The following is a 21038-nucleotide window of genomic DNA, read 5'->3' on the forward strand; positions in this document are numbered from 1 at the left end:
CAAATCGGTGATTAAGAGAAACTTGGGGTTTTCTGATTCCTCACATTTTTGAGGTTCATCTGCCACATTCTCCCAAAAAATGCAGCTTGGTATCACTCTGAGAACAAGTGCTGAGAGGCACGGACCAACATATGCCATTTCTTATGCCTAATTTGTTTTCTGCTAAATGACCCTCTGTACGGAGAGACCTCTTTTCCTTTTATATTTACTTTAAAAATAAAAGGTCACACGGTACCCTGAAGTTTCTATAGAAAGAAACTTATATAGCGGGATTTCATTAAGAATCCCCGAAAATTACCTCCCAACTAATCCAATTCAAACGTGCGGAACTTCAGCCAGGTATCCATTATGATATCCAGGAAGATGACGCTCTCCTCTGCTAGGCAACCCAAACGAAGTGTAGAAATCATTCTAGACTTTTTGCCTTAAGAATGTGAAAGATGAATTCTGAAGCCCTACATGAACTAGGCAAATGGTGTCTTCTAGAAACTAGGCTCTATATATTAGCAGCACAGAGAAAGACAACAGGTTGCAAAAGGTCGAAGAATTTGAGAGGCAGCAAAACCTTCCGAAAAACACCCTATCACCCCACTCGCCCCAGCGTAGCGCAAATATGCAAGAACGCATAGAATTAACTTACTCATTATCCAAGAAAAACATTCAAGGCCAATCATAATCTTTTTTAAAAAATTACAATAACAACGCCCCCAACAACCACCACAAAAGCCCCCACGCAGTTACATCGGGCATTTCAAGCCTTGGAGGACTGGACCTTCTCCTTCCTTCCAGGCGTCTATAGAGGTACACAGAGTAGTGCGCTCCAAAACCGATGAAGTTTTACCTGTACTTTGCGCTGCCGCCGCCCCGGAAGACTTTAAATTACTGTTCAATTTCTTTCCCATGCTTTAAATTTTGCCGGCTCCTTCCACACATGCACCTCCTTTCTCTCGGTCCCTTGAGGCCAAATGCAACATATACAAATCTTTTTTCCCCTCTTCCTCCTTCCTAAGCAGTGGGAACCTCAGGTAGCTTCTTTTACTTCCCCTCCACCTGAATTTCCAACAGGTGAATCTCTATCCCAAGCTTTTAAAGGCTCTTCAAAACTCCACCTCAAAAGGAGCCGAGCTGTCCACGCCGCAGTTCTCCGACAATACCGCCAATCTTCCTTTCCGTCAGTACTTCTGCCAAGAGCACGCGAGGGCGCAAACTGCGAGGGGTGGTGGCAATGCTAGGACGTGAGGGCGAGAGGGAAGCCCCGAGTCCGGGCTGAGGCGATGGCGCCTGGGCCAGCCTAGGTCTCTCTCGCGCCGACGCCGCTCTCAGTGCTGAAAGAAAGGAGGAAAAGAGGGCGGAATCGTGGGCCAAGCAGTCGTAACTCGAAGCCCTTAGGCGTCGCCGCGCCTGGCAGCAAAACTTCAAGCTCTTCCCAAAAACGTCATCGAAAATAAGGATCCCTCACTGCCTGAGGTATAACACGTTCACTCGGCTTGAGACGGTCCCGAGCAACCGGAAGTAAAACCTTGCGGGTAAAGGAAAAGGAGAAAAAAAAAAAGAGAAAGTGAAAACTGAACTGTGGCATCACCCTAGGACGAAGGAACGAATCACTGAGAAGCTGAAGTGCAGGCGCACCACGCTCTTGGCCTCCACGCGGCACTCCTCTGTCGCCTCTGCGCATGCGCGAGGGCCAAACTTGCCTGGGATTGGAGAGCGGCGTCTGGCTCCAGCTGCGACGCAGCTGGCGGGGTCTGTGTCTCCTACTGGCGTTCTGCCGGATGCGGAAGGCGGGCGAGGAAAGACCCGGAAGCGCCGGATATAGTGCCTATACCTACTGTAGGGGAGCAGCTGGTGTCACAGTCGTGTGTCTGCTTCTCCCAGGTTTTCTGTCGTAGATGTGTAAGACTTGTTTGGTCTTGCAGAAATGCAGTAATTCCTAAATATTGTTCTTGTTTCGGTTTAATGATGTTAAGTAACGCTTGTCATTGTGCTAGTTCCCTAGGAAGACACCTCTGGAAATTGATAATTTCCGTAGAGAAAGCTAGGATGACCCTACATAGCGTAATTCGGTCTGTCCTTATCCGAGATAAATGCCAATGAGAAATATAAGGGGTTAGGGATCCGAACCGCGAGCGAGGCACCATTTCACGTGATGAGAATACAGAGAACTTCATTCGTTCAACAGAATGTTTAACTGATTACTGTGTACCAGTGCTGTATTAGGCACTGGGATTACGGTGGTAAACAAGATAGGAAAGGCCCCTACACTTAACTTAGTCTAGAGGTGGGAAGAAGCAGTAAAGACGTAAACAATAATAATAAATAGAATTCCAGAAAATGATGGGTGCTGTGAAAATAAACTGGAAATGCTAGAGGCAGAAAGAAGCTGGAGGCCATGGGCAGAAGATGATCCCAATCAAAAGCTGCATGTTACCGTTGATATGCTCAGATGACCAATTCCTGAGACACTGGGGTTTCAAAAAAAGAGTTTATTGCTAGATATGAAGAACGAGATCATATGTCCTATCAGCCTAAAAATCTGACTTCCTGAACTGTAGTAATTCTGATGGTTTTATAATACCAAAAATAAGGGCAGGTTTTAGGATGTTGAGTACGATGGCTTGAGATGAAGAGGTTAGAGAAAATCTAGTTATTAAGCAAGCACAGAATGATTACATGCTTAGGCACAGAACATATGAAAGAAAAATGGCAGCCTTAATATGATGATGGGAATTTTGTAATTAGGAATATATTACTTATAAATTAAAGTTTAAGCTGCTATATGTGTCAGATGGGCCACTTTTGGTTAGATCTCACTCTAACAAGATAGTTTTGGAATTGGGATGGGTTGGTTCTGGGCTGACTCGAGGCCTTTCATTAATAAACATTAGGGGATGTCTTTAGTATTCCTGAGACTCTAGGTTGAAAAACAGGATAAATAGGTACAAGTTAGGGTCAGTCACAAGGTTTTTACGATCGCAAGATGAAGGCTATACAATTACAAGAGCATTATCAAAGATCAAGGCAGCCATATAATAGTTCCATCAATTTAAGGTATTTACCTCTGTCTATTCTAATATACTAGAAAATAAAAATAAAAATCTGTATAATGATTCAGTAATTATCTTTTTTCAATTTTATTAATTAAAAAAATACAAGACACAAACATTCCCAACACATACACTCAGCAATCACAATATCATCACATAGTTGCATATTCATCATCATGATCATTTCCCAGAACATTAGCATCAATTCAGAAAACGAAAAAAAAAAGACAGCAGAAAAATATAACAAACAGAAAAAAAAAAATTTTACAGGCCATACCCCTTACTGATCCCTTTCATTGATCACTAGCATTTCAAACTAAATCTATTTTAACATTTGTACCACCTAATATTTATTTTTATTTCATATTTTCCTCTCTTCTGTTGACAAGATAGATAAAAGGAGCATCAGACACAAGGTTTTCACAATCACATAGTCACATTATGAAAGCTATATCATTATACAATCATCATCAAGAAACATGGCTACTGGAACACAGCTGTACATTTTCAGGCAGTTCCCTCCAGCCTCTCCCTTACATCTTGGATAACAAGGTGATATCTACTTAATGCATAAGAATAACCTCCAGGATAACCTCTCGACTCTGTTTGGAATCTCTCAGCCATTGACACTTTACTTTGTCTCATTTCACTCTTCCCCCTTTTGGTTGAGAAGGTTTTCTCAATCCCTTGATGCTGGGTCTCAGCTCATTCTAGAGTTTTTCTCAATCCCTTGATGCTGAATCTCAGCTCATTCTGGGATTTCTGTCCCATGCTGCCAGGAAGATCCACACCCCTGGGAGTCGTGTCCCACATAGACAGAGGGAGGGTGGTGAGTCTGCTTGCTGTGTTGGCTGGAGAGAGAGGCCACATCTGAGCAACAAAAGAGGTTCTCTTGGGGGTGACTCTTAGGCTTAATTTTAAGTAGGCTTGGCCTATCCCCTGTGGGGTTAAGTTTCATATGAACAAACCCCAAGACTGGGGGCTTAGCCTATAGCTTTGGATGTCCACACTGCTTGTAAGAATATCAAGAATGCAACTTGGGGAAGTTGAGTTTTCCCCCGATTTCACCATTCCCTGAAGGGGACTTTGCAAATACGTTTCCACTCACTGATCAAATCACTCTGGGATTCATCACGGCATCACTTGGACAAACCAACAAAATCTCATGTCCTATACAAAGTTCCATGTACTTAAGGTGTTCAATCAACTACCTACATAAGTTATATTAGGAGATGCACTAGTCAAAGTATAGATTTGTACCAAAGAAACATTTTTTGCTTTAGTCTCACACATTAGTTGAAATTTTAAAATATTAAGTACCATCTGTTTTCAGCACACTGCAGTAATGACACTGTTTTGTTCTTCCTCATGCAAAAACATTTTTTAAATTTGTACATTTAGTCACTATCATTATACACTCAAGGCATTCCTAGATTACACCATCTCAATCTTTATCGTCTATCTTTCTTTGTGACTTCATTTATGCCCCAGCCCTCCTCCCTCTATCATTCTCATATGCAGCTTCATTCAGTGTTTTAACATAATTGCATTACAGTTAGGTAATATTGTGCTGTCCATTTCTGAGTTTTTATATTCAGTCCTGTTGCACAATCTGTATCTCTTCAGCTCCAATTACCCAATATCTTACCCTATTTCTATCTCCTGATGGTCTCTGTTACCAAGGAAATATTCCAAGTTTATTCACTAATGTCAGTTCATATCAGTGAGACCATACAGTATTTGTCCTTTTGTTTCTGGCTAATCACACTCAGCATAATGTCCTTAAGGTTCATTCATGTTGTTACATACTTCATAACTTTATTCTGTCTTAGAGCTGCATAATATTCCATCTTATGTAAATGTCACAGTTTGTTTAGCCAACTGTTCTGTTGATGGACATTTTGGCTGTTTCCATCTCTTGGTAATTGTAAATAATGCTGCTATAAACATTGGTGTGTTAGTGCCCATTTGTGTCCTTGGCCTCGTGTCCTTTGAGTAGAGACAGCATATAGATGGGTCCTGTTTTTTAATCCATTCTGCCAGACTATGTCTTTTGATTGGAGAGTTTAATCCATTAGCATTCAGTGTTATTACTGCATGGGTAGTACTTTCTTCTACCCTTTTGCCTTCTGGGTTTTATGTGTCATATCTAATTTTCCTTCTTTTTACCTTTACTCATAGTCTTCCTTTCTACACTCTTCTCCACACCTCTCTCTTCTGTCTTGGTATCTGTCTCTAGTGTTCCCTTTAGTATTTCTGGCAGAGCTGGTCTCTTGGTCACAAATTCTTTCAGTGATTTTTTTGTCTGAAAATGTTTTAATTTCTCCCTCATTTTTGAAGGACAGTTTTGCTGGATATAGAATTCTTGGTTAGCGGTTTTTCTCTTTTAGTATCTTCAATGTATCATCCCACTGTCTTCTCGCCTCCATGGTTTCTGCTGAGAGATCTGCGCATAGTCTTATTGGGCTTCCCTTGTATGTGATGGATTGCTTTTCTCTTGCTGCTTTCAAGATCCTCTCTTCCTCTTTGACCTCTGACATTCTGATTATTAAATGTCTTGGAGTATGTCTATTTGGATCTGTTCTCTTTGGGGTACACTGCACTTCTTGGATCTGTAATTTTAAGTCTTTCATAAGAGTTGGGAAATTTTCAGTGATAATTTCCTCCATTAGTTTTTCTCCTCCTTTTCCCTTCTCTTCTCTTTCTGGGACACCCACAACACGTATATTCATGCGCTTCATATTGTCTTTCAATTCTCTGAGTCCCTGCTCATAGTTTTCCATTTTTTTCCCTATAGTTTCTGTTTCTTGTCGGATTTTGGATGTTCCATCCTCCAGTTCAGAAATCCTATGTTCTGTCTCTCGAAATCTACCATTGTAGGTTTCCATTGTTTTTTTCATCTCTTCTACTGTGTCTTTCATTCCTGTAAGTTCTGTGATTTGTTTTTTCAGACTTTCAGTTTCCTCTTTTTGTTCTTTCCTTGCCTTCTTTATATCCTCCGTCATTTCATTGATTTGGTTTTTGATGAGGTTTTCCATGTCAGTTCGTACATTCTGAATTAATTGTTTCAGCTCCTGTATGTCATTTGAATTGTTGGTTTGTTCCTTTGAGTGGGCCATATCTTCAATTTTCCTAGTGTGATTTGTTATTTTTTGCTGGTGTCTAGGCATTTAATTACCTTAATTAGTTTATTCTGGAGATTGCTTTCACTTCTTTTACCTAGGGTTTTCTTGCTGGATGAATTTGTTATCTATCTGTTCTTTGACATTCCATTCAACTTTATCTGGACCTTTAGCTTAAGTTTTGTTTAACAGAGAAGATTTTTTCCGTTCTTGTTTTCTTGTTTCTTGCCCTGCTTGTGTGGTTCCTTTCCCCCCACACACTTAGGGGGGTCCACTTAGATATTATAGACCCCAGACAGATTTTCCCAGACCAAACTGGCCTCCTATAAGGAGGAAAGAGTCACCTGCATCAGTTTTCCCTGAGGGTGAGACCCAGCAGGTTGGCAGACTTTCCTGTGAAGCCTCTGGGTTCTGTTTTCCTTATCCTGCCCTGTGTGTGGCGCTTGTCTGACTGCAGGTCCCACCAGCATAAGATGATGTGGTTTCTTTAACTTTGGCAGACTCTCCCTGCTGGGCACATGGTGGAGACAGATGAGAGGTTGCAGGCTGGTTTCAATGGCTTCAAACAACCAAGCCCCGGTGTCTGAATTCCTTGATGGAGGGATTCCTCCTGGGTGTGGCTTCACCCCTCCCCTGGGGAAGGCACAAGCTCCTGATAAGCCCCCAAAAGAGCTCACTTTTGCCTGTGCCTTGGGCAGTTGCAGCCTGAAAAGTCCTGCCGCTGTATCCAGAGGCAGTCAAGCCTTTGTAGATACACAGCCACAAAAACCTGTTTCCTTCTTTTTTTTTTTTCCCCCCCCTTTTTCTGTCAGTCCTGCCTTCTTGGCGCCGGGGCAAAAGATGAACAACCTCCACTTTGATCAGGTTCACCTAAGCTGGGGGCCTATTTTTAGTCGTCAGAATTTGTTAATTAGTTCCAGAATTGGCGTTTGATTGTGCCCAGTCCCTGCTGCTGGTAAAGTCCTTTCCTTTCCCCTCTGGGAAGCAGCCTGTGGGGGAGGGGTGCTGGCCGCCGCAGCTTTGGGAACTCATGGTTCTGGGGGGTTCTCACAGCCTGTCCAGCTGGTCCAGACTGGGGTACGCTGTGTGTCTGGTCACTTGTGGCTCTGGGTGTTGTTCCGTACTGTTTCTGGTTATTTAGTAGTTGTTCTGGAGGACGAACAAAAATGCGCACATTGTTAAGCTGCCATCTTGACCTGGAAGCTCTTTTTTATTGTTTTTAATCCTAGCTTCTTGGTTACAGCTCCTCCCTCTCATTTGATCGTTCTCTCTTGAGGGACATCTGGGCAAAAACTATTATAACTTCTTCATGCTAAAAGGGGGTGTTGACATAATGGAGTAAAGGAATGAAACTGGTTGTTCTTCCAGAGGCCTGTAACTTTGGGTTTCAGGGCTTATCTGACAAAGGAACAATCCAGAAGCTTTAATTCTCTGAAAATAAAGTTAACAAGCAGAACTTTCAAAGGGTGTTAGATAGAGTCTGGGGTATTCTTTAGGTTTTCAGGATCACTTGGTTGGGGCTTGGCATATTGTGGCAGTTTGCAATATCTTACTGAAGCTTGTGTAAGTGTAACCTCCAGAATTACCTCTCCACTCTATCTGAAATCTCTTAGCCACTGAAACTTAATTTTGTTTTATTTCTGTCCCCCCTTTTGGTCAATAAAGTATTGGATACCAGGGCTCATCTGGAGTCATGATCCATGTTGCTAGGGAGACATACACCCCTAGAAGTCATGCCACATGTAGGGGGAGACAATGAAGTAGTGAATTTATTTGCAGAGTTTGGCTTATAAAGAGAGACTACATCAGAGCAACAAAAGAAGTTCTCTGGGGTGACTCTTTATCATTAATCATAAGTGGGCTCAGCTTTGCCATTACAGAAATAGGTTTCATAAGGTAAAACCACAAGATTGAAGGCTTGGCTTATTAAATTGAGGGCCTTTATTGCTTAAGAGAATAGCCGGAATTCCCCAGGTAGGGAAGTTTATAATGCCACTTTATTTCTCCTTTCCCTTAGGAAATTGTGCAAATACTTTTTTTCATTTTCTTCCCAAACTACTCTGAAATGCATCATGGATTGCAGTAACCTGTACAGAATATATTCTTTATTCTAGTTCCCATGTCAAAATTGATTTAGGTAGTTTAAATAAACTGACCAAATGGGTTAAATTAGAAAGTGTATACTACAGAAAATTCAAATTTTGAACACAATAAACATCTTTTACTTTGTTCTTACAGAGAAGTTAAAATCTTAAAATACAGACAATATAATCCTTTAGCCTGTATTCTCGTGTACCTTAGTCCTAACCAGATCAGCCTCATTCATATCTGTACTAAGCCTAATCTCTTTTTCAACTTCTTTAGCAGTTGCCATATGGTGTAATGCTGACTTTCAGAGCTGGAGAATGCTAACTCTGAGTCTCAGGTTGCACATGGGTACCCAGTATACCAGAACTACCAGGAAATACATAAAGAGCAAAGCATCTGAGGATTTTAAAATAACAGTTCAAGCTTAGGAGTAAATGTGACTGCTCTAAGTGCTTACAATCTAGGTCCTAATTTTCTTATAAGCATTTTCTAAATGGAACTATTTCCAGAAATAAAAACATTTGACAATTGGCTTGTATTGGGGCCATCAACCACAAGCCATAGTAGAAGTTTTGTCCTTTGGCACCTTTGCACATTTACCAGGGTTATATTAACAGGTAGAATATAATTTATACACTTCTCCTGCTTCTCTTTTAAAATACTTTTTTGTTGAAGATGAACTTCTGACTTATAGCTGACCATATGTACTTTTAGGGAAGCAATAGCGTAAATAGTATAACTGACAAGTAAATTTGGTTGTTTCCATGATCTTTAACCTTCTAAGAACAGGTAAAACCATGACTAACAACATCATACTGCTATCTAACATCATGCAGCTCATTATCAGGATATAATGTGGACAGTGAGAAAATTGTCAAGTCTTAAGGAATTTTATACAATTTTAAAATATGTGAATATCATTTCACCCATAAAAATTAAGCTAACAGAAGGATAGAAAATCCCTTTTAATTATTGTGATACTTCCCAAACACTTCCTATGTAACAACTTTTACAAGGTGAAAGAACAAATCCTTTGCAGCAATTTTCCTTTAAAAATGAGAAAATTTGTCTTCTGAAATAAAGGATAATAATGTCAACATAAATATCAACGAGGATATTACTCTGATATAAAATCTTTGTTTTCTAGACAGCGTACTCAAATGATTAAAGAAAACCTTTATAACCTTTCATTAGCAGCAGACTAACAATCTGCATTATTTTAGAAGAGAGAAAACTAAACTCTAGTGTTGTATGAACAAACAGTTTGACACAAAAGCTCTTTAAAAAATACTAATATGCTTATCAAATTTTTCGTCAGCATTGACTACAACAGGCAGAATTTGTGTCACAAACATTCTACAACTTTCCATATCCATTCATGTCTTGTAGTCAGCAAATGACTAAAGCAAACAAAATTCACTTTCACAAACCCATAACTTTCTATATTCACTCAGACTTTGTCCTACACATTCTCGAGGATAAAACTACACAATTTTCTTTAACAAAGCACATCTTGTATATTTTACAAACCTGTGTACTTTAAGTTATCAAAAAGATCTTGATACTATCTTTAAACATCTTATGAAACATAATTATTATTTTTTTGGTATGGTTATGGCAGTGATCACATTTCATTCTTTTTCCATGTGAATATCCCATTGTTACAGCACCATTTGTTGAGTTTTTGCAAAATATAATTATTTTTAAAATAAAGTTTGTCAAAATAAAAACTTAATTTCATTAAATACAAATTTATATATATATATTTTTTACCATAATAAAGATCTAATAGATATAATGTTATCTTATTCTATAGGTAAACTCTTATAAATTTAAGAAGAATATATGGCAGTTGAATAAAATTATATTTGTTTGAGTCAGAAAGTTATCATAAAAACAGGATTAGGACTAGACTTTGTCACTGCTTTTTTTGTGGATGTATTTGATTTTTAATTCCTTCTATTGGAGGTTAAAAAAAGCTTTTTGTTTTCATAACACTCTAAATTATGAATAATCTCAAATGTATTGACTATAAAGCTCAGAAAAATAGACTTCAATTGTTTAATTTGTCCCAAGCATAAATTTAGGAAAACTCTTCCATAGCTCTTCACTCAAGAAAGGCTCATGCTGTCTGGAACACCACTGTCAGCTGCGAAGGCACCTAGCTGGCATCTACTGGCTCCTTGGTCCTGGCCCCTGTTGCTTTCAGCCTCTGTTTCCTGTGGAGGTTTCTCACTTGGCTTCTCCAGGGTTGGGTTTCATCTCTTGGCTTCCCTTGGCTCTCTCCAGGTTCTGGCTTGCTTAGCTTCTTGGGAAGTCACAACAGTGTCTTCTGGGCCCTGCATCTCCACACTTCTGGGTCTTGTTGGCTCTTTCAGCTCTGTTGCTTCTTTTCTCCAAGCATCTGAATCTGAGGTTTCCCCAAAATGTTTGCCTTTTAAAAGACTCTGGTAAACTAATCAAGACCCACCTTGGATGGGTAGAGTCACATCTCCATCTAATCAAAAGGCCAGGCCCACAACTGGGTGTGTCACATCTCCATGGAAACAATCCAAACTTTCTCACCCTCAACATAGGTCTGGCCCCACAAGATTGATCAGGATTAAAACATGGCTTTTCTGGGGTATATAATAGTTTCAAACCAGCACATTCCACCCTCTGGACCCCCCAAAAGACATCTGTTCTTTCCATATTCAAAACACATTCACCCCATCACAATATCACAAAAGCCTTAAACCATTTCAGAAACAATACAAATACCATTTAAAGTAAAAAACAGTAAAAAATCTCATCACAGTCAGTTACAGGCATGGTCTGTCCTAAGGCAAAAAGTTTTCTGCCTGTTGACCTGTGAACAAGTTATCTGCTGTCAATAAAGACAGGAGGGACAGTCACAGGATACATGTTTCTATTGCCATAGGGAGAAATCAAAAGGTAAACGAGTCACTGGACCCAAACAATTCTGAAAGCCTGCAAGGAAAACTCCATTGGATTTCAGTTTGAGAGTTGTTTATCTTCAGAGCAAACCCATGTAGAAAGTAGCAATCCCACCCTTTCCAAGGGCCTATGCAAGAGCGTTGCTCTCCCCAAATGCTGGGGTGAGGGTTGCATTATTGGGGCTCATTGGGGGACCACCTTTTCTTGGCTCCACCCTCTCCAGACATCATGGCAGCACTTGGGGTCTCTGCAATCTCTGGGTTATATGCTTAGCCCCCTCAGAACAATGGAGCAATTGCCACGCTCTCCCCAACCCCAGGTTTATGTGCTCCACCTTCTCTGAGGCCTGAGGCACTGAAACTATTTCTGAGCAATTAAGTGGGAGGCTAGCCCTCTGCTTCTGGGGCAAGTTCACCCTCTCCACATTATGGGTGAGTCTGCTCTCCTGACCCTAAATTTCCTGGCTCCAAACCTTAACTTCTATGGTTCTGCTCCTGAAGTAATTTTTCCTTCAATTTGTCCCTTTTCTGTCCCTTTTAGTCCAGAATGACAGTAGTTCTGTTTATACAGCTCTTGCAACATTCTTGTTGGTTTTCTATTCTGTATGCAGGGATCATAATCATCAGACAATAGGGCTTTCTACAGATCCTTTCTGGATAATTCCATCTCTAATCTTCACTTGTCCTGTAATGGCTGACTGGTTCCATGTATGGTTAAATCCTCATGTAAGGCCCTATTCGCTGATGTCTCCCTTTCTGGAAGCCAAGAATTTTCCAGACTATCAATTTCTGGTTTCTTTGTACCCAAGAGTTGAGTTCTCAGCTTATCTCTTTCCTGTCACATTTTACTATAAGCTGCAAGGACAAGCCAGGCCACACTTTCCACATTTAATTTGGAAATTTCTTCAGGTAAGTATCCAAGCTTGTGGCTTTTAAGAAGTGCCTTCCATCCAAAACCAGCAGTCAATTTTGCCAGATTCTTTGTCATTTTAAAACAAGAATCAAATTTCTTACAGTTTACAGTAATACATGCATCATTTTTCCCCCTAAACCCTTATCAGAGGTGTCTTTAGAGTCCACATTTCTCCAGTCTCTTCAAAGCGTTCTAGGTCTTTTTCTGTCAAGCTCCTCACAACTCTTCCCAAATCTCCCACTTATCCTTTTAAAAAGCCATTCCAACGTGTTTAATTTGCAAACTGCAGCGGCACCCCACTTCTCCAGTACTAAAATCTGTTTTGGTTTGTTACTGTTGCCATATGCAATATACCACAAATGGAAAGACTTTTAAAAAGAGAATTTATTTAGTTGCAGGTTTATAGTTCTAAGGCCATAGAAATGTCCAAACTAAGGCATCCAGAAAAAGATACCTTAATTCCAAAGGAAGGCTGATGTTTGTTACATGGGAAGGCAGGTGCCTGGTGTCTGCTGGTCTTTGTTCCTGGTTCTGTCACTTCCAGCTTCTGATGCCAGTGGTTTCCTTCCTGAGTATCTGTGGGCCTTCACTTAGCTCCTCTGGGACACAGCAATGGGTTCTGGCTTGCTTAGCATTTCATGAGAAGGCACATGGCTACATCTGCTAGGCTCCAAATGTCCCTGGATAGGCATCTGCTCTCTCTGTTAGCACTCCAAGCAGCCCCAAGTGTCTCTGTCAGCTCTGTCACTTCTGTTTTCCAAGCATCTGCATCTGAGGATTCTCCAAAATGTTTCCCCTTGTAAAGGACTGTGGCAAACTAATCGAGACCCATCTTGAATGGGTGGAGTTATATCTCCATCTAATCAAAAGGCCACACCCACAATTGGGTTTGTCATATCTACATTGAAGTAATCTAACCAAAAGGTCACACCCACAAGTGGATGTGTCATATCTGGGTGTTCTAGTTTGCTAGCTGCTGGAATGCAATATACCAGAAACAGAATGGCTTTTAACTAGGGGAATTTAATAAGTTGCTAGTATACAGTTCGAAGGCTGAGAAAATGTACCAATTAAACAAGTCTATAGACATGTCCAATCACAGGCATCCAGGGAAAGATACCTTGATTCAAGAAGGCGGATGAAGTTCAGGGTTTCTTTCAAGTGAAAAGGCAGACAGCGAACATGGTCAGGGTTTCTCGGCTGGAAGGGCACATGACGAACACGGCGTCATTTGCTAGCTTGCTCTCCTGGCTTCCTGTTTCATGAAGCTCCCCAGGAGGCATTTTCCTTCTTCATCTTCAAAGGTCACTGGCTGGTGGACTCTGCCTCCTGGTGCTACAGCATTCTCTGCTCTCTCCGAATCTCTCATTCTCCAAAATGTTTCCTCTTTTATATGACTTCAGAAAACCAATCAAGACCCACCCAAATGGGTGGAGACACATCTCCCCTAATCCAGTTTAACAACCACTCTTGATTGGGTTACATCTCCAGGGAGATGATCTAATTACATACAATATTGAATAGGGATTCTTCTGCCCTTATGAAATGGGGTTTAGATTAAAACATGGCTTTTCTAGGGGACATACATCCTTTCAAACCAGCACACTGGGGTACATAATAGTTTCAAACTGGCACAGAGGGTCAGTCACAAGGCTTTTTACCATCACAAGATAAAGGCTTATATTATACAATTGTTATCAAAGATCAAGGCAGCTGCATTACAGTTCAGCAGTTTCAGGTATTTCCCTCTGGCTATTCTAATACACTAAAAAGTAAAAATGTCTATATAATGATTCAGCAATCAATTATTTCTTAAATCCTAGCTTCTTGGTAACAAAGAGGCAGAACTATAAGCTCTCACTGAGTAAGGGGCATTTGAGAGCAAACCTGAAAGACAAAAACTGACCAAATCGATCTGGAAGGAAAGCTTTCCATTCAGAAAGCAGGCAAGTGCAAAGGCCCTGAGAAGAAGTGAGATTAAGCGTGTTCAAGAAAGCTTGCTGAAAAAGCAGAATATGAAATACAGCAGATATTTTTTAAGTGCACAAAACCAGAGTGCACAACCCTATGATGGATCACAAAGCAAATATTCATGAATTACTTCAAGGTCAAGAAATACAACTTGACTAGCACCCCCAGAAGCTCCCTCTTGTGCCTTTCGCCAATCACTATCCCTCACTTTACCAGCAAAGTCAAACACTATTCTGATTTCAGTGGTAATGTCTTCCTCACTTTTCTTTATAGGTTTCCACCTAAAACTATATAAATGTAAAATTTAGTTTTGCTTCTGTTTTTAAAAAATATTTTTATTGATAAAATTTAGCATACAAACATACATTCTTAACATGCAAACATTCCATACATGATGTACAATCACTGGCTCAAAATTATCATCACATAGTTGTGTATTCATCACCATGATCATTTTTTTGAACATCTGCATCACTCCAGAAAAAGAAATAAAAAAGAAGCTCATACATACCATACCTCTTTCCTCTCCCTCTCGTTGACCACTAGTATTTCAAACTACTCAATTTATTTTAACCCTGTTCCCCCATTATTTGTTTATTTCTTACCCATATTTTTTACTCATCTGTCAATTCTCTAGATAAAAGGAGCATCAGGCTCACAGTTTTCACAAACACACAGTCACATTGTAAAAGCTATATCATTATACAATCATCTTCAAGAAACAAGGCTACTGGAATACAGCTCCACAGTTTTAGGCACTTCCCTCTATTTGCTTATGTTTTGAACTTTATATAAATTGAATCATTTAATCTGTTTTCTTTGGAGTAACATGTTTGTGACATTATGTTTTTTGTGTACTTTTTTCATTCTTGTTGTTTTATTTGTAGGTGTAGATGTAGCACATTTTCTTTATCCATTGTACTATTCATGGACATTGGCATTATTTCCAGTTCTTGGGTATTGAGAATAATGCTACTATGAAATTCCTATTCATATCTCTTTTTGCACATCTGCAAATCATTTCTGTTGGGTGTATATCTAGGAATGCAATTCTCGGCATGCTGGACATGATAGTTTGGATTTTCTTTTCAGGAAATATGTATCCCTTCCCTCTCCCACGGTTGGCCAAGTGTACTTCCTTGCCCCATTGATGAGGGGGTTGGTCATGTGAGTTCCTTTGGTGCATGAAAATATTAGCAGGACATGAACGGTAGTCTTAAGTGTGCTTGTGCAATTTGAGTTGGCTCTTGCACACAGTGATTTACGTGAGGAGAATTGGCCTCATATAGTTGTTGCCCCTACAGCCATGTAGAACAGATGTGAATCCAACCTAACTTAAATTAGCAGAGCCTTAGTCATCCTAAAGATTGATGGGTATCAGAATTAATTTTGTTCAGTCACTGAGTTTGGGATGATTTATTATGCAGCAGTATTGTAGCAATAAGGAATGTGAGGTTCAACTTTAGCAGATAATGCCAAACTTTTTGCAAATTGTTTATACAAAGTGACACTCCCACAAGCAATGTGTGAGAATTCTAGTTGCTCTTTATCCTTGCCAAGACTTTTTAATTTTAGAGACTCTAAAGGGTGTGTTATGATTTTAACTTGCATTGCCTCCAACTTTGTTCTTTTTAAAATGTTTCTGTCAGTCTAGGTCTTTTGGATTTCTGCATAAATTTTAGAATCACTTTATCATTTTCTACCCTGAAAAAACTTGCTGAGATTTTGACTGGGATTGGATTGAATAAGTAGGTCAATTTGGGGAGAGTTAACATTTTAACAATACTGAGTCTTCAAATTCATGACTGTTGTACATTTCTCTATTTATTAAGTCTTTTTAAATTTCAGCAATTTTTCTAGTTTTCTGGTCTTACATTTTGTTATATTTATCTCTAACTGTTTTATATTTTGGGTGCTATTCTTAAATGGTATTTTAAAACTTGATGGTATTTTAAATGTTTAATTTACAATGGTTTGTTGCTAACTCCATAAAAATATAACTGAGTTTTTCCATATTGACCTCGTATTCTGCAACTTGCTAAACTCATTTATTAGATTTATAATTGTGTGTGTATTTAAACTTGTTGTCTACAAAATGGTTTTACTTCTTTGATTACAATGTGTATGATTTGTGTGTGTGTGTGTGGGGGGGGAGGGGGTGGCTAACTTATTACACTGGTTAAGGCCTCCGGTACAATGTTGAGTAGAAAAGGTAAGTACAAAAACATTCAGTCTTTTACTGTCAAGTATGATATTAGGTTTGGTGTTTTGTGGTTGCCCTTTTTAAGTCGAGGAAGTTATTTTCTACTCTTAGTTTTTGAGAGCTTTTATCATAAACACATTGAATTTTGTCATACTTTTTACATTTATTGAGATGATTGTATAGTTCTTTTTTTTGTCTTAATATGTGAATTATATCAAATGATTTTCAAATGTTAAATCAACTTTGAGTTACTGGGATAAATCCAATCTAGTAGGATGCATTATTGTTTTTATAAAGGCACACAACTTGCTAATATTTTGTTAAGGATTTTGGCATCTATGTTCATGATGGATAATGGTAATTTACTTTTCTTATAATGGCTTTACTGATTTTGGTGTCATGGTAACTCTGGCCTTGGACAATGAATTGGAAAATATTCCCTCTTCCTTTAATATTTGGGATCTTTTATTAAACTTTGTACTATTTCTTATGTAAGTGTTTGGTAGAATTAGCCAGCGAAAGCATCCAGGCATGGATTTTTCTTTGTAGGAGGTTTTAAATGAAAAATTCTACTTCTTTGATAGATAAAACTATTAAGGATATATATTTTTTTCTTGATGAGTTTTGGTTGTTTATGTTATTTAGAGAATATATCCATATCATCTTAAGTTTTCAAATCTGTTAGTATAAAGTTAGTTATAATATTTTTAAAATCATTCTTTCAAAAAAATTATTCTTTCAGTGTCTGTGTAGCCTATAATGCTATCCTTTCTCTCATTCCTGATAATGGTAATTTGTGTCTTTTCTCTTTTTATTCCTACTCTGGTGAGCAGTTTATCAATATTATTATCTTTTCAAAGAACTAGCTTCTGATTTCATTGACTTTATTTTTGTTCTCTCTCTCATTTCTATTTGTGTGTTTAGTATTGCATTCCCTCTATTTATGTTAGATTTAATTTACTCTTCCCAGTTTATTAAGGCAGAAATTTAGAACATTATGAACTTTTTCTTTTTCTAATAAAAGCATTATATAAATTACCCTTGAAGTACTGCTTTACTTGCATTCTGCTAATTTTAATGTGTAGTGTTTTAACCTCATAGTATGCTCTAATGTCCTTTGTGATTTCTTCTTTCACCCATGGATTATTTCAATTATGTTTTCTATTTTTGAAATATAGGAGAATTTTCCATATATCACTCTGTTGTTGATTTTTAATTTAATTACATTTTGATCAGAAAACATACTTTCTATGATTTCAACATAAAAATTTTTGAGAGTTGTTTTATGGCCCAGAATACAGTCTGTGTTACTGTTTTGTGTGCACTTGAAAATAATGTGTATTTTGTTGTTACTTAGTTGAGTATTCTATAAATGTTAATAAGGTCAAATAGGATGATATAGTTGTTCAGCTCTTCATATCATTACTGGTTTGCTGTCTATGAGTTCTATCAACTACTAAGGGGAGTGCAGAAATCTCCCAACTATGATTGTGGATTTGACTATTACTCCTTTCTGTTTTATTAATTTTTTGCTTCATGTACTTTGAATCTCTGTTATTAGGTGCATACAAATTTAGAATTGTTTTTCTGTCTTGGTGAACTGGCACCTTTATTCTTATAACATATCACTATCTCTGGTAATGTTTCTTGTTCTGAAGTCTACTTTATTTAATATAATATAGCCACACTAGCTTTGTTTTTATTTATTTATTTATTCACATGGGCAGGCATCAGGACTTGAACCCAGGTCTCTGGCATGGTCGGCAAGAATTCTGACATGGAGCCACCATTGTACTGCCCTAGACCATTTATATTTAATGGAATTATCAATGTTGGGGTTTTGACTTATCACATCGCTAGTTGTTTTATCTTTATTCCATCTATTCTTTGGTTCCTTGTTCATTTTTTCTGCCATCTTCTGATGAAATGTGATTAAATTTTGATTATTTTAACATCTATTTTATTTCTCCACTACTGATTTATTAGCTTTGTTTTATTTATTTAGTGGATGATCTATGATTCACAGAATATATCTTTAACATATCACAGTCAAATTTGAAATAATCTTATACCACTGTATAATCTCATACACTGTGTAAAATGTAAGACCCTTACAATAGTATACTTCCATTTCCTCTTTCCTGACTTTTGTGCCAATATTGTTTTACATTTTTCTTCCCATATGTTATGAACCCCCCCAATACACTGTTTTTTTTTTATAAAAAGTAAGTTATCTTTCAAAGAGATTAAAATTTAAAAAATTTTTACACACATATTTGCTATTTACCATTTCCTTTACTCTTCATTCCTTTGTATAGATCCAAATTTTAGTCTGAGATCATGTTCCTTCCAAGTAAAGAAATTCCTTTAACAATTCTTGCAGTATTCCTGTGGATACATGATTTTGTTTCCCTTGGGAAGATATCTGGGAGAAGAATTGCTGAGTCATAGGTTGATTCTATATTTAAAATTTTGAGGACATGCCAAACTATTTTCCAAAGTAGCTGTATCATTTTACATTCCTACCAGCAATACAGGAAGACTCCAGTTTCTCCACATCTTTGTAACATATATTATTGCCTATCTTTTTTATCTTAGCCATCGTATTGAACGGTCTTAGATGCATTTCCCTAATGACTAGTGATGTTGAGTACCCCTTCATATGCTTATTCTCTATTTATAAGTCTTTGGAGAAATGTCTGTCCAAATTCATTTCCCATTTTATAATTACATTTTTTTTATTGAATTGTAAGGGCTCTTTATACACTCTGAAGGCAAATCACTTATCAGATATATGATTTTCAAATGTTTTCTCCTATTCCAAGGGTTGCCTTTTCGATTTCTTTATAATGTACTTTGAAGTATGTTAAGTTTTTGATGAAAACCAATTTATCAATATTTTTCTTTTGCCACTTGTGCTTTTCCTATCATATCCAAGAAACTATTGCCTAACCCAGGGTCATAAAAGTTTTCCCCTATGTTTTCTTCTCTTATATTTAGATCTATGATCTCTTTTGAGTTAAGTTTTGGATATAGTATGACACAAGGGTCCGATTTAATTATTTTGCATCTGTTTATCCCGTTGTTTCAACACCATTTATTAAAAATGCTGTTCTATCCCCATTGAATTTTCTTGGCTCCCTTGTCAAAAATCAGATGATGGTAAATAGAAGGGTTTATTACTGGGTTATTAATGGGCAACTCTACCCCATTGCTCTATATGACTGTTCTTATGCCAGTACCATTGTCTTGATTACAGTAGCTTTATAGTATGTTCTGAAACCAGAAAGTGTGAGTCTTCCAACTTTGTTCTCTACTTTCAAAATTGTTTTGGCTATTCTGGGTACATTGTATTTCCACATGAATTTTAAGATCAGCTTGTCAGTTTTTGCAAAACAAAAACAAAACAGCTGGGATTTTGATTGGGATTATTTTGAATCTATAGGTCAACTTGGGGAGTATTGCCATCTTAACCATATTGTTTTCCCATCTATGAAAATGGCATATCCTTTCATTTATTTAGATCTTAATTTCTTTATATGGTATTTTTAGTTTTCACTGTACAAGTGCTATACTTCTTTTGTTAAATTTAGTTCTAAGTACTTTATTATTTTTATGGGTTTTTAATGGAATTTTCTTAATTTTATTTTTAAACTTTTCATTTTTAGCGTGTAGAAATATAATAAATTTTTGTATGTTGATCTTGTATTCTGAAACCTTGTTGTACTCTTATTTGTTTTAGTGGCCTCCTTAAGATATTCTAGATATAAGACCATGTTATTGGTGAACAAAGATATTCCAATATCTCTATTCCAATCTGGATGCCTTTTATTTCATTTTCTTGCCTAATTTCTCTGGCTAGAATCTCAGTACAGTATTGAAGAGAAATGATGAAAGCAGAAATCCTTGTCTTGTTCTTTCTTTTTAATTTTAAGCAACAAACAAACATACAAACCTCCTTGACATACAAGCATTCTTAACATGGTTACAGTCGATGGCTCACAATATCATCACATAGTTGTGTATTCATCTCCATGATATTTTTTTGAACATTTGTATCTCTCCAGCAAAATAAATCTAAAAGAAAAAACTCATGCATGCCATACCCCTTACCCCTCCCTCTCATTGACCACTAGTACTTCAGTCAACTCAATTTATTTTAGCCTTTGTTCCCCCTACTATTTATTTCTTATCCATATTTCTTACTCATCTGTCCATAGCATAGATAAAAGGAGCATCAGACTCAAGGTTTTCACAGTCACACTGCAAAAGCTATAACATTATACAATCATCTTCAAGAAACATGGCTACTGGAACACAGCTCTACAGTTTCAGGTATTTCCCTCTAGCCACTCTAATACACCATAAACTAAAAAGGGGATATGTATATAATACGTAAGAATAACCTCCAGGATAACCTCTCGACTCTGTTTGAAATCTCTCCACCACTGACACTTTAGATAGTCTCATTTCTCTCTTTACCCTTTTGGTTGAGAAGGTTTTCTCAATCCCTTGATGCCATGTCCCAGCTAATCCTAGGATTTCTGTCCTACTTTGCCCGTGAGGTTTACACCCCTAGGAGTCATATCCCATGTAGGGGGGGCGAGGGCAGTGAGTTTGCTTCCCATGTTGGCTGAGAGGAAGAGAGGCCACATCTGAGCAACAAAAGAGGTTCTCTGGGGTGACTCTTGGGCCTAAATTTAAGTAGGCTTAGCCTATCCTTTGCAGGGATAAATTACATAGGGGCAAACCCCAAGACTG

At 38.0% G+C, this 21038-nt stretch overlaps 1 protein-coding gene across 3 annotated transcripts in view; it reads right to left on the reverse strand.

Moving 5' to 3' along the window:
• The window catches only part of TASOR2 (transcription activation suppressor family member 2), an 83697-nt gene extending 81959 nt beyond the window's left edge, over positions 1–1738 (reverse strand). The window contains exons 1-2 of one of the 3 annotated variants that reach the window (XM_077169512.1): positions 1630–1738; positions 842–1519 (exon numbers count right to left, since the gene is read on the reverse strand). In XM_077169512.1, coding sequence (XP_077025627.1) covers positions 842–902 — 61 coding nt within the window. In that variant the 5' untranslated portion in view covers positions 903–1519; positions 1630–1738. Of the gene's footprint in view, positions 1–841; positions 1520–1629 lie in introns of those variants that run through there. The other 2 variants (XM_077169515.1, XM_077169518.1) reach the window with 2 other exon arrangements.
• Positions 1739–21038: the final 19300 nt, after the last annotated feature.

Source organism: Tamandua tetradactyla, chromosome 7 (genome assembly GCF_023851605.1).
Source record: "Tamandua tetradactyla isolate mTamTet1 chromosome 7, mTamTet1.pri, whole genome shotgun sequence".
In the NCBI taxonomy this organism is placed as follows: domain Eukaryota; kingdom Metazoa; phylum Chordata; class Mammalia; order Pilosa; family Myrmecophagidae; genus Tamandua; species Tamandua tetradactyla.